Source organism: Cetorhinus maximus, chromosome 5 (genome assembly GCF_964194155.1).
Source record: "Cetorhinus maximus chromosome 5, sCetMax3.hap1.1, whole genome shotgun sequence".
Lineage (NCBI taxonomy): Eukaryota > Metazoa > Chordata > Chondrichthyes > Lamniformes > Cetorhinidae > Cetorhinus > Cetorhinus maximus.
In genome coordinates this window covers 158,722,057-158,736,641 of record NC_135883.1, presented here as the reverse complement: position 1 = coordinate 158,736,641, position 14,585 = coordinate 158,722,057, and the positions used below count along the sequence as shown (strand labels likewise).

Below are 14,585 nucleotides of genomic sequence, written 5' to 3'. Positions count from 1 at the left end.
GTGCAATGCAACATTTAAGAGGCCAAAGGACAAAGTCTGAATGGCTCACATTTGTATTTTTATTTTCTTGTTCAGGAAGTCTGAAGACTCTTCTGATTGCTGCTTCTTACTAGGATATATATTTTAATATCTAGTATGCAATACAACTTTATCATGATATTTCAATGCCTCAAGAAACTCATAAAAGCACCAAGACAGAGTGAGGTAATAGGTAAGTAGATTAAAAGACAAGATTGAAGTCAATGGAAAAGACTTTTGAGAATCATGTAGAGTGTAAAACAGGTTACAGATTCACTATGAGCCCATTACGCTCTTGTGTCCTTGCAATTTCACCCCACAAAGCCTGCTCACAGTAAACTTCCATTGGCAAAAAAATAAACAGAACTCCAGCAATGATTGAACTCCTTGACGACAAGATAATTATGGATGATAAAGGTAATCTAGACCAGCTTATCAGATCCATCCAGAATGACACACAAACATACTATTAGGAGCAGGAGTGAGCCATTTGGCCCATTGAGCTTGCTCTGCCATTTAATAACATTCCTTAAACTATAAAAATGATTACCTCTCAAAAGCACTTAATTGGCTAGAAGGTGATTTGAGACATTGTGAAAGGTGCTGTATAAATACATGTTTAACGTTCTTTCATTACACCTGCATTCAGTAGGCAGAGTGACTGTAGCAATGGTGATATTGCAGGACCAATGCTGATTCTCTTAGGATAATTAATCACAGAGCAATCGACTAGTATTAGCAAAGTGGCTACAAAGAAAACACTACATTTACAAAACAAGTTAACTCTGTAACAATATAACCTTTCCATCTGACTTCATTGGCACCAACTCATATTATACTTTAAATGGCATTGGTCCCTTGTATGCTAATGCCACTATCCAAGGGTTTGTCAATCAGACATTTACCAGCAGCTCAGAAAAAATGTAGAGAGAATCGTTGATCTGAATGTTTCAGAGTAGAATGATACATGGTACAAACATTCCGTACGGCCATCACTCAAGAACTGGATTGATTCCCTTGCGCCCAGAAGCTGTCGTACAAGTTGTGTTGAATTTACAGCCTATCCACAGGTTCAATGTGATGTTGCATTTTATTTCTATGAAATAAATGTGCAAATAGTATCTTTTTTTTAATTCTGGTTGCTTTTGAGATGTGTGAAAAACAGGGAAATTAAGTGGAAAAGTGTAATTAATAAAGAAGAATCTCCAAAAGGAAAAAAAAAAATGACAGCAATTTTCAGTGTGACCGAGTACTGGAGTGTGACCTCAACAGAGTCCCGAGAGTTTGGTGAGTTGAGAGAACATTAAATCCCTTTCTAAACGTCTAATAATGTTTATATTTAGCATTTAACATTTAACTGCCAATACTGTTTAAATTCTAAATCTCATCCAGGGGCCCCAAGCAGGGAGAGAGTATCTAACCACTGGGGCACAGCTGTAGATAGCTTGCAATGTTTTTCTGTACCTGGGCTCAGCTAGTGCCTTTATTTTCAGAGCACATGAATTCAAACATTTCAGTGCAACTTAGCACTGGAGTGTGACCTCAGCGCACTGCTGGGAGTTCAGTGAGGAAGGGAGGAAGGTGCAATTCTGCTTTTTCTCACTTTTTCACCTGTAGGATCTGGTTCTTGCTCGACTACAGGGGAAGGATCGATAGAAAAGCTGCGGCAGACATTTAAGGGGATATTTCTGAATACTCAGAATATAATATAATAATATATTCCTACTCTAAGGAAAAATTCTAAAGGGAGGACCGATTGTCCGTGGTTAACTAAAGAAGTTAAGGAAAGTATAAAACTGAAGAAAAAAGCCTATAACAGTACAAATTTGAGTGGCAGTCAGGTGATTGGTCAGAATACAAAGAATGGCAGCGAATGACTAAAAGGCTAATCAGAGGCACTTGCTTAGCAATCATCTGCTCACTGATGCCCAGTTTGTGTTCCACCAGGGCCACTCAGCTCCTGACCTCATTACAGCCTTGGTTCAAACATGGACAAACGAGCTGAACTCCCGAGATTGACTGCCCTTGACACCTATGCAGCATTGACTGGGTGTGGCCCTGGCAAAACTGGAGTCAATGGGATTCAGGAATAAACTCTCCACTGGTTGGAGTCATACCTGGCACAAAGGAAGATGATTGTGGTTGTTGGAGGTCAGTCATCTCAGCTCCAGGGCATCAGTGCAGGGGTTCCTCAGGGAAGTGTCCTAGGCCCAACGATCTTTAGCTACTTCATCAATGACCTTCCTTCCAGCATAAGGTCAGAAGTGGGGATGTTCGCTGCTGATTGCACAATGTTCAGCACCGTTCGCAAATCCCCAGATACTGAAGCCGTCCAGGTCCAAAAGCAGCAAGACCTGGAAAACGTCCAAGCTTGGGCTGACAATTGGCAAGTTACATTTGAGCTTCACAAGTTTCAGGCAATGACTATCTCCAACAAGAGAGAATCCAACCATTGCCCCCTCATGTTCAATGGCATTACCATCACTGAATCCCCCACGACTATCAACACCCTCGGGGTTACCAATGGCCAGAAACGGAACTGAATGAGTCATATAAATACTGTGGCTACAAGAGCAGGTCAGAGACAAGGAATCCTGCGAGGAGTAGCTCACCTCCTGATTCCCCAAAGCCTGTCCACTACCTGCAAGGCATAAGTGAGGAGTCTGATGGAATAGTCCCCACTTGCCTGGATGAGTGCAGCTCCCACAACACTCCAGAAGCCTGACACCGTTCAGCTTGGTTGATTGGGACCACATCCACAAACATTCACTCCCTGAAACATTGACGCACAATAGCAGCAGTGTGTACCATCTACAAGATGCATTGCAGTAATTCACCAAGGCCCACATCCCATCAATGAACAAAAAATAAACTGCCACCCAAAGGCTTTTGCAGAAAATAAAAACGCAAAGTGTAGCTGGTAACATATTAGGATTGAAAGAGGATTGGCTGGCTGACAGAAAACAGAGAGTATGCATAAATGGGTCTGTTTCTGGTGGCAGGATGTGATGAGTGGGCTTCTGCAAATCTCTGTGCTGGGGCCTCAGCATTTTACAACTTATTAATGGCCTCGATGAGGGGAGTGAAGGCACGGTAGTTAAATTTACAGGTGATAGGTAGGAAAGTATGTTGTGAAGAGGACACAAGGAGTTTGCAGAGAGATATATATACAGGTTGAGCGATTGGACAAAAATCTGGCAGATGGAATGTAATGTAGGAAAATATGAAATTGTTTACATTTTGGCAGGAAGAATAAAAAAGCAGAGTGTTACTTAACTGGAAGACGGCTGCAGAATTCCGAGGTGCCGAGGGATCGAGCTGTTCGAGTGCAGGAGTCACAAATAGTTAGTGCGCAAATAAAGCAAGTAATTAAGAAGGCTAATGGAATGTTATCCTCTAATCCGAGAGAGGTTAAACATAAAAGTAATGATGTTTTGCGTCAGCTATACAGGTCATTGGTGAGACCACATCTCGAATACTGCTGCAGTTTGGGTTGTTTTCGTTGGAGCAGAGAAGACTGAGGGGCGACCTGATCGAGATGTACAAGATTATGAGGGGCATGGACAGGGTGGATAGGGAGCAGCTGTCCCCCTTAGTTGAAGGGTCAGTCACAAGGGGGCAAAAGTTCAAGGTGAGGGGCAGGAGGTTTAGGGGGGATGTGAGGAAAAACTTTTTTACCCAGAAGGTGGTGACGGTCTGGAAAGCACTGCCTGGGAGGCTGGTGGAGGCGGGTTACCTCACATCCTTTAAAAAGTACCTGGATGAACACTTGGTGCGTCATAACATTCAAGGCTATGGGCCAAGTGATGGTAAATGGGATTAGGTAGGTAGGTCAGGTGTTTCTCACGTGTTGATGCAGACTCGATGGGCCAAAGGGCCTCTTCTGCACTGTGATTCTGTGATTCTTTGATTTGGTCTCCTTATTTAAGGAAGGATGTAAATGCATTGGAGGCGGTGCAGAGGAGATTTACTCGATTAATACCTGGAATGAGCAGATTGTATTACGAGGAAAGGTTGGGCAGACTGTGTTTGTTTCCAATGGACTTTAGAAGAGTGAGGGGTGATTTGACTGAAGTATATAAGATCCTGAACGGCCTTGACATGGTTGACATGGAAAGGATGTTTCCTCTTGTGGGTGAGAGCAGAGCTAGGGGGCACTGTTTTAAAATTAGGGGTCACCCTTTTAGGACAGAGATGAAGAGAATTTTTTTTCTCTCAGAGGGTTGTGCGACTTTGGAACTCTTTGCTTCAGAAGATGGTGGAGGCGGGGTCATTGAATATTTTTAAGGCAGAGGTAGATAGATTGCTGTTAGGCAAGGGAATCAAAGTTGTCAGTTGTAGATGGGAATGTGGAAATCAAAACACAAGCAGATCAGCCATGGTCTTACTGAAAGATAGAGCAGGCTTGAGGGGCCAAATGGTCTACTTCTGCTCCTATTTTGTATTATTGCATCTTCATATCCTGAGAGAAATCATTTCTAGAAGCACTCCAGTCATAGGGTTGTTTTCTGTAAAGACCCTTTTTATAAAAGCACTTTATGCTGTTTCTCTGGGATTTCAATTAATTTTTTTTTGCCAAAGCTACAACGAATGATCAGGAATAGTCCTCCCCAGGGACATTTTAGTCCCACAGTGTGACCACATTCTGCTAGATTTTAAACAGGATGGTGCAGGGTGGGATGAATCTAGGATGGAGCAGGGATTTGTAAAACCTTCCTTTAACCCAGGCTTGTCCAACCTTTCGACTCCGAGGGCCACATTTGCATATTTTTCACACTCAAGGGGCCCATGAACAAATTTCAGAAAGATAAGATTTGGCACAAAAATAAACTGAATTTCATTGAAAATTTTCAGAAAAGAAACATTTGCTGAGTGGATTAGTGATAGCGACCACAACATGGTACAATTTAAACTTCTTATGGACAAAGAAATAGACAAGTTGCAAAAAAGTGTTTTGGATTGGGGGAGAGCAGATTTTAGTAAAATAAGGCAGGATCTGGCCAAGGTAGACTGGGAACAGCTACTTGTGCAGAAATCTACAGAAGAGCAGTGGGGAGCGTTCAAAAAGGAAATGGGGAGGGGTCCAGGCTCAACATGTTCCCTCTAGGGTGATAGGAAAGAGTAACAAGCCCAGAGAATCATGGATGACCAGAGATATTCAGGATACGATGAGAAGGAAAAGAGAGGCTTTTAGCAGGAACAAGGGGAGTAAAAGAGCGGAGGCATTAGTGGAGTACAGAAAGTGAAGGGTGGAGCTTAAGAAAGCAATTAGGAGAGCAAAGAGGGGATATGAGAAAGCTCTGGCTGGGAAAAGTAGGGAAAATCTCAAGATATTCTACAAGTATATCAATGGGAAGAGGATAACCAGGGAAAGAGTAGGGCCCATTAGGGGCGAATGTGGCAATCTATGGGTGGAACCAGAGGACATCGCTGGAGTGTTGAACGAATACTTCACATCCGTCATCACCCAGGAGAATGAGGATGAAGGTGTGGAATTCGGGGAGAGAGACTGCGAGGTTCTTGAGGAAATTGATTTAGGGAGTGACAAGGTATTGGAGGTGTTGGCGGGCTTAAAAGTGGACAAATCTCCATGTCCGGATGATTTGTGTCCCAGACTGCTGAGGGAGGCAAGGGAGGAGATCATAAGGGCGCTGACCCAAATTTTTAATTCCTCTCTGGCCGCGGGGGAGGTGCCAGAGGACTGGAGAACAGCTAATGTGGTTCCGCTATTTAAGAATGGTTTTAGAGATAAGCCAGGGAACTACAGATCAGTGAGTCTCACGTCAGTGGTAGGGAAACTTCCAGTGGTGTCTGGAACATTACCTTTCAGGTCTGATTCTGTGAGGATGACTATGTCAGGCTGTTGCTTGACTAGTCTGTAAGACGGCTCTCTCAATTTTTGCACTAGCCCCCAGATGTTAATAAGGAGGACTTTGCAGGGTCGACAGGGCTGCGATTCCCACTGTCGTTTGTAGTGCCTAGGTCAATGCCAAATAAGGATTTAATTCCCAGACTTTGCAAGAGCAATAAGTGAGTCAATGTCCTCTTTTATACCACTCGTTTCAATGAGGTCCAAGACTCTCAAGCCTCTGGTACACCACACAGCATGTCATTCGAATTGTTCCTACTTTAGGACATCATGAAAAGTTATAACGCTATTGGAATGTTGGTTTCAATTGAAAAGGGAATTTTTAGAAATGTACAGTATTAATTTTTGGTACTAAACCTTAAAAGTGACCTCCCAACCCACACCACCCTCCCGCACCCCTAGCTCAACTTCACTTTCCCACCCAGCCCCCATCTGTGATGTTCCTAGAATCCAGAAATCTATCTCAATGACTAAACATCCATAACCCTCTGGGATAGAGAATTCCAAAGATTCACAAGCCTTTGAGTGAGAAATTTCTCCTCCTCTCAGCCCTAAATGATTAACCCCTTAACCAGGGTCTGTCCCCCCGTGTTCTCGGTTCCCAATCAGGGGAAACAGCCTCCCTGTGTTTGCCCTGCCAAGCCCCTACACAATCTTGTAGCCTCAATGAGATCACCTCTCACTCTACTAAACTCCAGAGAGCATGCCCCAATTTATAATTCCTCTCATCACAGGACAACCCTCCTCATCCCAGAAATCACCCCCGTGAATCTTCATGCATCACCTTTAAAGTGTGTACATCCTTCTTTAGATAAGGAGATCAAAACTACACACAGTATTCCAGGTGTGGTCTCCCTAATGCCTTGTACAATTGGAGCAAGACTTCATTATTCTAGAACTCCAAACCCCTTTCAATAAGGGGCAACTTACTATTTGCCTTTCTAATCATTTGTTATACCCAAATACAAACTTCCTGAGTTTTTTGGATTAAGAAACCAAATGCTTCTAAATACCAAAATGGAAATGTTCTTCATACCAATTAAAAAATTAGAGTTAAAGAGTCATCGAGGCCCATCGAGTCTGCACTGGTCAAACAGTTACCTTACTATTCTAATCCCATTTTCCAGCACTAGGCCCATAGCGGTGTATGCCATGGCATCGCAAGTGCACACCCAAATACTTCTTAAATGTTATGAGGGTTTCTGCCAATACCAACCTTTCAGACATTGAGTTTGCAGATTCACACCACCCTCTGGACAAAAAAATTCTTCCTCACATCCCCTCTAAACCTCCTGCCCCTTACCTTAAATCTATGCCCCCTAGTTATTGAACCCTCCACCAAGGGGACGAGTTCCTTTCTGTCTACCCTATTCTATGCTCCTCAAAATGTTATGCAACTTAATCATGTCCCCCTCAATCTCCTCTGCTACAAGGAAAATAACCCCAGCCTATCCAATCACTCCTCATAAGTAAAACTCTCCAGCCCAGGCAACATCTTGGTAAATCTCCTCTGCACTCTCTCTAGTGCAATCAGATCCTTCCTATAATGCGGATTCCAGAACTGCATGCAATACTCTAGCTATGGTCTAACCAGCGTTTTATACAGTTCCAGCATAATCTCCCTGCTCTTTTATTCTATGCCACGGCTAATAATGGCAAGTATCCCATATGCCTTATTAACCACCTTATCCACCTGCCATCCTACCTTAAGGGACCGGTGGACATGCACAGCAAGGTCCCTCTGATCCTTTATACTTCCCAGGGCCCTACCATTCATCGTGTCTTCCCGTGCCTTGTTTGTCCTGTCCAAGTGCATCACCTCACACTTATCCGAATAAAATTCCATTTGCCACTGATCAGCCCATCTGACCCTCCTGCCTATATCCTCCTGTAATCTAAGGCAACCCTCCTCACTAATTACCACCCCACCATTCTGGTGACCCTCCGTTTTTCTTCTTATCAAAGTGAATAGCCTCACACTTGCTCACAAAATATTCCATCTGCCAACTTGTTGCCCTGTCACCTAACCGGTATATATCTCTTGGCAGCAGAACAGACAGCACAACCTTCAGAACACCCGGTCATAGCTGCAGAGAATCGTATCGATCCACTGAACTGACCCCAAGGATATAAACTATCAAGTACAGTGAATTGGTCAGATTTTACTCCCATTAGTTTCCCTAGTGCTTATTTTCTTCTAGATAGATTACTTTAAATTCCACACTCTCTTTCACCCTTTCGCTCCCCATTATTTTATGTGGTAAGCCATGGGTGGACCAGTATTCCTGCAGAATTTATTGTTTTTCAATGGAATGTGTTTTCACTGAGAATTTGTAATTATTTCTTTAAATGTTGACCACAGTTTATCAAAATCCCATAGCTCTGTCTGTCCATTATCCAATCCCCTATTCATGTTAATGGCTCACAACATCCGGGGAGTGATAATCACCTTCGGATGCCACTCCGCTCCTTTTCACTCACCCAAGTGTGGAGAGGGTCAGGATGTCGGGAAGGGTAGGGAGCAGTGAGGGGAGGTGGGGGTTATTCATGGAGGGATGGGAGTTCAGGTGATAATCAACGGGGCTGGTAGGAGAGTTGGGTCAGTGTGGGTTAATTGTAGAACAAAAACAGAATTACCTGGAAAAACTCAGCAGGTCTGGCAGCATCGGCGGAGAAGAAAAGAGTCGACGTTTCGAGTCCTCATGACCCTTCAGCAGAACTGAGTATAGTTAGGAGAGGGGTGAAATATAAGCTGGTTTAAGGTGGAGGGTGGGGGGGGGGCGCAGTGGGGAGAGAAGTTGACGGGGGGGTTGGTTGTAGGGACAAGCAAGCAGTGATAGGAGCAGATAATCAAAAGATGTCACAGACAAAAGGATCAAAGAGGTGTTGAAGGTGGTGATATTATCTAAGAAAATGTGCTAATTAAGAATGGATGGCAGGACACTCAAGGTACAGCTCTAGCTCAAGAGAGCAGGGTGGAGTGTTAAAATGGCAAGCGACAGGGAGGTTTGGGTCTTTCTTGCAGACAGACCGCAGGTGTTCTGCAAAGTGGTCGCCCAGTTTGCGTTTGGTCTCTCCAATGTAGAGGAGACCGCATTGGGAGCAACAAATGCAGTAGACTAAGTTAGGAGAAATGCAAGTGAAATGCTGCTTCACTTGAAAGGAGTGTTTGGGCTTTTAGACGGTGAGGAGAGAGGAAGTGAAGGGGCAGGTGTTGCATCTTCTGCGTGGGCATGGGGAGCTGCCATAGGTGGGGGTTGAGGAGTAGGGGGTAATGGAGGAGTGGACCAGGGTGTCCCAGAGGGAACGATCCCTACGGAATGCCGTCAGGGGGGGTGAAGGGAAGATGTGTTTGGTGGTGGCATCATGCTGGAGTTGGCAGAAATGGCGGAGGATGATCCTTTGAATGCGGAGGCTGGTGGGGTGATAAATGAGAACAAGGGGGACCCTATCATGTTTCTGGGAGGGAGGAGAAGGCGTGAGGGCGGATGCGCGGGAGATGGGCCAGACACGGTTGAGGGCCCTGTCAACGACCGTGGGTGGAAAACCTCGCTTAAGGAAGAAGGAGGACATGTCAGAGGAACTGTTTTTGAAGGTAGCGTCCCTTCCCTTCCCTTCCTTGACCTCTCTGTCTCAATTTCTGATGATAGACTGTCCACCAATATCCATTACAAACATACCGACTCCCATAGCTACCTCGACTACAGCTCCTCACACCCCGCTTCCTGTAAGGAAGCCATCCCATTCTCTCAGTTCCTTCGCTTCCGTCGCATCTGTTCTGATGACGCTACCTTCAAAAACAGTTCCTCTGACATGTCCTCCTTCTTCCTTAACCGAGGTTTTCCACCCACGGTCGTTGACAGGGCCCTCAACCGTGTCCGGCCCATCTCCCGCGCATCCGCCCTCACGCCTTCTCCTCCCCCCCAGAAACATGATAGGGTCCCCCTTGTCCTCACTTATCACCCCACCAGCCTCCGCATTCAAAGGATCATCCTCCGCCATTTCTGCCAACTCCAGCATGATGCCACCACCAAACACATCTTCCCTTCACCCCCCCTGGCGGCATTCCGTAGGGATCGTTCCCTCCGGGCCACCCAGGTCCACTCCTCCATCACCCCCTACTCCTCAACCCCCACCTATGGCACCTCCCCATGCCCACGCAGAAGATGCAACACCTGCCCCTTCACTTCCTCTCTCCTCACCATCCAAGGGCCCAAAAACTCCTTTCAAGTGAAGCAGCATTTCATTTGCATTTCCCCTAACTTAGTCTACTGCATTTGTTGCTCCCAATGCGGTCTCCTCTACATTGGAGAGACCAAACGCAAACTGGGCGACCGCTTTGCAGAACACCTGCGGTCTGTCCGCAAGAAAGACCCAAACCTCCCTGTCGCTTGCCATTTTAACACTCCACCCTGCTCTCTTGCCCACATGTCTGTCCTTGGCTTGCTACATTGTTCCAGTGAAGCCCAACGCAAACTGAAGGAACAGCACCTCATCTTCCGACTAGGCACTTTACAGCCTTCCAGGCTGAATATTGAATTCAACAACATAAGATCTTAAGCTCCCTCCCCCCATCCCCACCCCGTTTCTTCCCCCTCCCTTTTGTTTTTTTCAATAATTTATATAGATTTTTCTTTTCCCACCTATTTCCATTATTTTAAAATCTACAACTAATACCTTGTCAGTCTTTCCACCCCACCCCCACTAGAGCTGTACCTTGAGTGTCCTGCCATCCATTCTTAATTAACACATTTTCTTAGATAATATCACCACCTTCAACACCTCTTTAATCCTTTTGTCTGTGACATCTTTTGATTATCTGCTCCTATCACTGCTTGCTTGTCCCTACAACCAACACCCCCCTCAACTTCTCTCCCCACCGCACCCCCCCCCACCTTAAACTAGTTTATATTTTACCCCTCTCCTAACTATACTCAGTTCTGCTGAAGGGTCATGAGGACTCGAAACGTCGACTCTTTTCTTCTCTGCCGATGCTGCAAGACCTGCTGAGTTTTTCCAGGTAATTCTGTTTTTGTTTTGGATTTCCAGCATCCGCAGTAGTATTTTGTTTTTATCTCTGGGTTAGTTGTAGCGTCATCAAAGTAGAAAAGGGGTGTGGTGGTTGGGGGATAGTCAGGGGTGAGATGTATTCAGAGTGTTTTGGGATAGTCATGGATTGAAGGAGGGGCGGGGAGTCCAGTGTTCAAAGGGGTGGGATGTGGGGCTTAGTCAGGGGGTTGTGGCGTAATCAGGGAGTGGGAGGGTCAGAGGATAATGGTGGGGGGTGGTGGTGAGTGGTCAGAGTGGTGGAAGGTCTTTCTGTCCTCTTTCTGTCTATTATCCAAACCCCCATTCGTGCTAATGGCTCACAACTTCCTTGGGGTGGAGGGGGGCTGGGGCGGGGGTGGGTCCTGTCGTTGGGGCGGTGGGAGTAGTCAGGGTGTGGGGGTTAGTTTGTGGAGTTGTGGGGTAACCAGGGGGTGTGAGGGCCAGGGGGTATTTGGAGGGGGTGGGGTTTAGTTGAGGTGGAGGGAGGTATTTGTGGTGTGGGAGGAGGGTCTGGGGTTTGGGTGGTGGGGGTATCAGGTAGAGTAGTGGGTCGGGGGGGTAAGTCAGTGCATCATGGGCAAACCATGGGGTGGGAGGACCAGGGGGTTGTCGGGGGGTAGTGGGGAGTAGATGGGTGGTTGTCGGTGGTCATGGTATGAGGGAGGATCTGGGGATTGGGTGGAAGAGTTGGGATCCAGTCAGGGCATTGGGGTAGTCAGGATGGTGGGCTAGTTTGGGGTATGGGATAGTTGGGGGTGAACGGCTTGGATGCTAATTGGGGGCTAAATAGGTGTGGGGGTAGTCGGAGGTGGGGGAATGGTAATTTGAGAGGTGGGGGTAGTCAGGAAATGTTTGGGGGTGGGATGGTTAGTCCGGGGGTGGAAATTTGAGGGGTGAGTGCAGTTGGGAAATGGTTGGGGGTGGGATGGTTAGTCCAGGGGTGACAATTGGAGGGGTGGGGTAGTCAGGGGTGGGAGGTTTAGTCAGTGGGTGGGGGGTTAGTTATGGTTGGTGGGTAGTTTGGGATTGGGGATAGGGGTAGTTGGGCAGTGGGGGGGTGGTTGGTGTTCGGGGGGATGTGTTTCAGTGGGGAGTTGAAGGGTCAGTACCACAGGGGGTAGAAGTGGGTTTAATCTGTCTAACTTTTCCCAGGTAACTATTCTGCTAAGAGAGTCGGAACCATCTAAAGTCACTGATAGAAGTTGGAGTATCGGATAGTTCCCAGTACAGGATAATTGCCCATCACAAGCTTAAATATTCCCGGACATATCCCATGCAGTCCTTGCATGGGGACTTCCGGGATGTCCCCGGCACATCTTCAGGGGAACCTCTTGGGTAAAACTCCCCGGTTTATATTACCCTAGCAAGGACGGAGTGTAATTCTCATAGCCAAACCTGCTTTAAGGACACTGCTGTATTGATGTGACTTTCCAGGTATCTGTGGTGTGGGGGTATCACCTAAAACAAGACTTGGCTTCTTACAGATGTAACATAGTGATCTTAAGTCTGTTATAAATTTCAGAAATTGGGTTAAATTCAGTGAATACAGGAGTAACAGGAATGTGTCCCGACTCTACAGTCCTTCGCATTGTCCCTCTAACCTCTCTGTTTCCACACCAACCCCACTTTAGACCCGCTGCTGGAGACAGAAACCCTGATATTCTCACTACACAAGCTGGCAGTGGAGACCAATCAGCCGACAGCAGCTCATGTATAAAATGTTACCGAGATGCAAGGACCAATTTCAGCCCAGCCTCATGTTTCAGGGTTGGGGGATGCGCTGTCGATTCACCGCAGGTTATTTACCCCAAAAACGGGCATTGAATAATTTCCCCTAGGACAAACATGACAGAACGCAGTAAACTCTGAACAATACTTACCTTGTCCACAATGACTTCTGCGGGCTCAATGCAGTCATTTTCATAACAGAAGTTCTCCACCTCATCCTGACCAGCAAGTTGCTGCCAGAAGAGGAGAGACACAGTTAGGAAGAGTCTCAGCATCCTGGTGTCCGCTCAGATCACTGGTGAACGCACTGAATGACTCTCAGCACCTTCAGGTGGATCTGCAGATTGAGCAGCGAGCTCAGGTCTTCTTATACTGTTTTATGAAGATGATTTTGAATAAAGTTAAGCTGCAGGTAGCAACATTATGTGTTGAAGAAACGCACTAGCTGATTCATTATGGAAATGTTACTTGAAGTTAGAAACTATTAACTCTCTGAGTGCCGGTTCCCGGGAAGTCTGAACACTCGGGAAGCTATTTTACAATTGATTCCAGTTCACACATTCAGGATTGTCAACCCTCCCTGTTTGGGAGTCGCCTGGAATGGAAGATTGATCTGCCGGTCGCTGGTGTTAGTGACCCGGGAGAAAAGAATTTCACATTCGGGTTTCATGTCTGCACAGTTTCATTTCTTGGGTTTCCTGCAATGGCTGAAAGTGGGAACCCAGTGGCCAGGCTGCACTCCAACCGCGGGACAGACCGCCATTTCCTCACTGAGTAGGTGAAGCTGGTGTGGGTCTCACTGCCCAATGACTTGAGCATTTCACATTGTTCCTGTTTGTTTCTTCCCCTCCTCTCCTGAGGTAACTGAGACTGGCTGAGGTACATAACCCTTGGTAACAACTCCCACTGAAGTCCAGTTCCTGACACTGCCTTGGGTTCGCTGATGATTACACGATGTTCAGCAACATTCGCCGCTCCTCAGATACTGAACCAGTCCATGTCCAAATGCAGCAAGACCTGGATAATGTCCAGGCTTGGGCTGACAAGTGGCAAGTAATATTTGTGCCACACAAGTGCCAGGCAATGATCATCTCCAACAAGAGAGAATCTAACCATTGCCCCTTGACGTTTAATGGCATTATCATCACTGAATCCCCCACTATCAACATCCTGACCAGAAACTGAACTGGACCAGCCATATAAATACTGTGGCTGCAAGAGCAGGTCAGAGACGTGGAATCCTGCCACATTTTACTCACCTCCTGATTCCCCGAAGCCTGTCCACCAGCTACAAGGCACAAGTCAGGAGTGGGCTGGAATAGTCCCCAGTTGCCTGGATGAGTGCAGTTCCCACAACATTCAAGAAGCTTGACATTGTCCAGGACAATGCAGCCCGCTTGATTGGCACCACATCCACAAACATTCACTTCCTCCACCATCGACGCACAGTAGCAGCAGTGTGTATCATCTACAAGATGCATTGCAGGAATTCAGCAAGGTTCCTTACACAGCACCTTCCAAACCCACAACCACTACCTTATAGAAGGACAAAGGCAGCAGATAGATGGGAACACCACCACCTGGAAGTTCCCCTCCAAGTCACTCACCATCCTGACTTGGAAATATATCGCCGTTCCTTCGCTGTTGCCTGGTCAAAATCCTGGCACTCCCTTCCTAATAGCACTGCAGGTGTTCCTGCACCACACAGACTGCAGTGGTTCAGGTAGGAAGCTCACCGCCCACTTCTCAAGCGCAACTAGGGATGGGCAATAAATGCTGGCTTAGCCAGCGAAGCCCACTTCCCTTAATGAATAATTTAAAAAAGCTTTCTAGGCACAGCCTCTCACTGGGTTAATTTATCCCTGGCACTGCCTCTCACTGGGTTTCTGTTTGCTGGGCACTGCCTCTCACTGGGTTTCTG

At 46.4% G+C, this 14,585-nt stretch overlaps 1 protein-coding gene across 1 annotated transcript in view; it reads right to left on the bottom strand.

Annotated features, from left to right (window-relative positions):
• Nucleotides 1-12,974, bottom strand: part of LOC144680388 (heme-binding protein 2-like) — a 38,129-nt gene extending 25,155 nt beyond the window's left edge. The window contains exon 1 of the mRNA XM_078541357.1: nucleotides 12,817-12,974. Within this exon, the coding sequence (XP_078397483.1) occupies nucleotides 12,817-12,939 (123 nt within the window). The 5' untranslated portion in view covers nucleotides 12,940-12,974. The remainder of the gene's footprint in view (nucleotides 1-12,816) is intronic.
• Nucleotides 12,975-14,585: the final 1,611 nt, after the last annotated feature.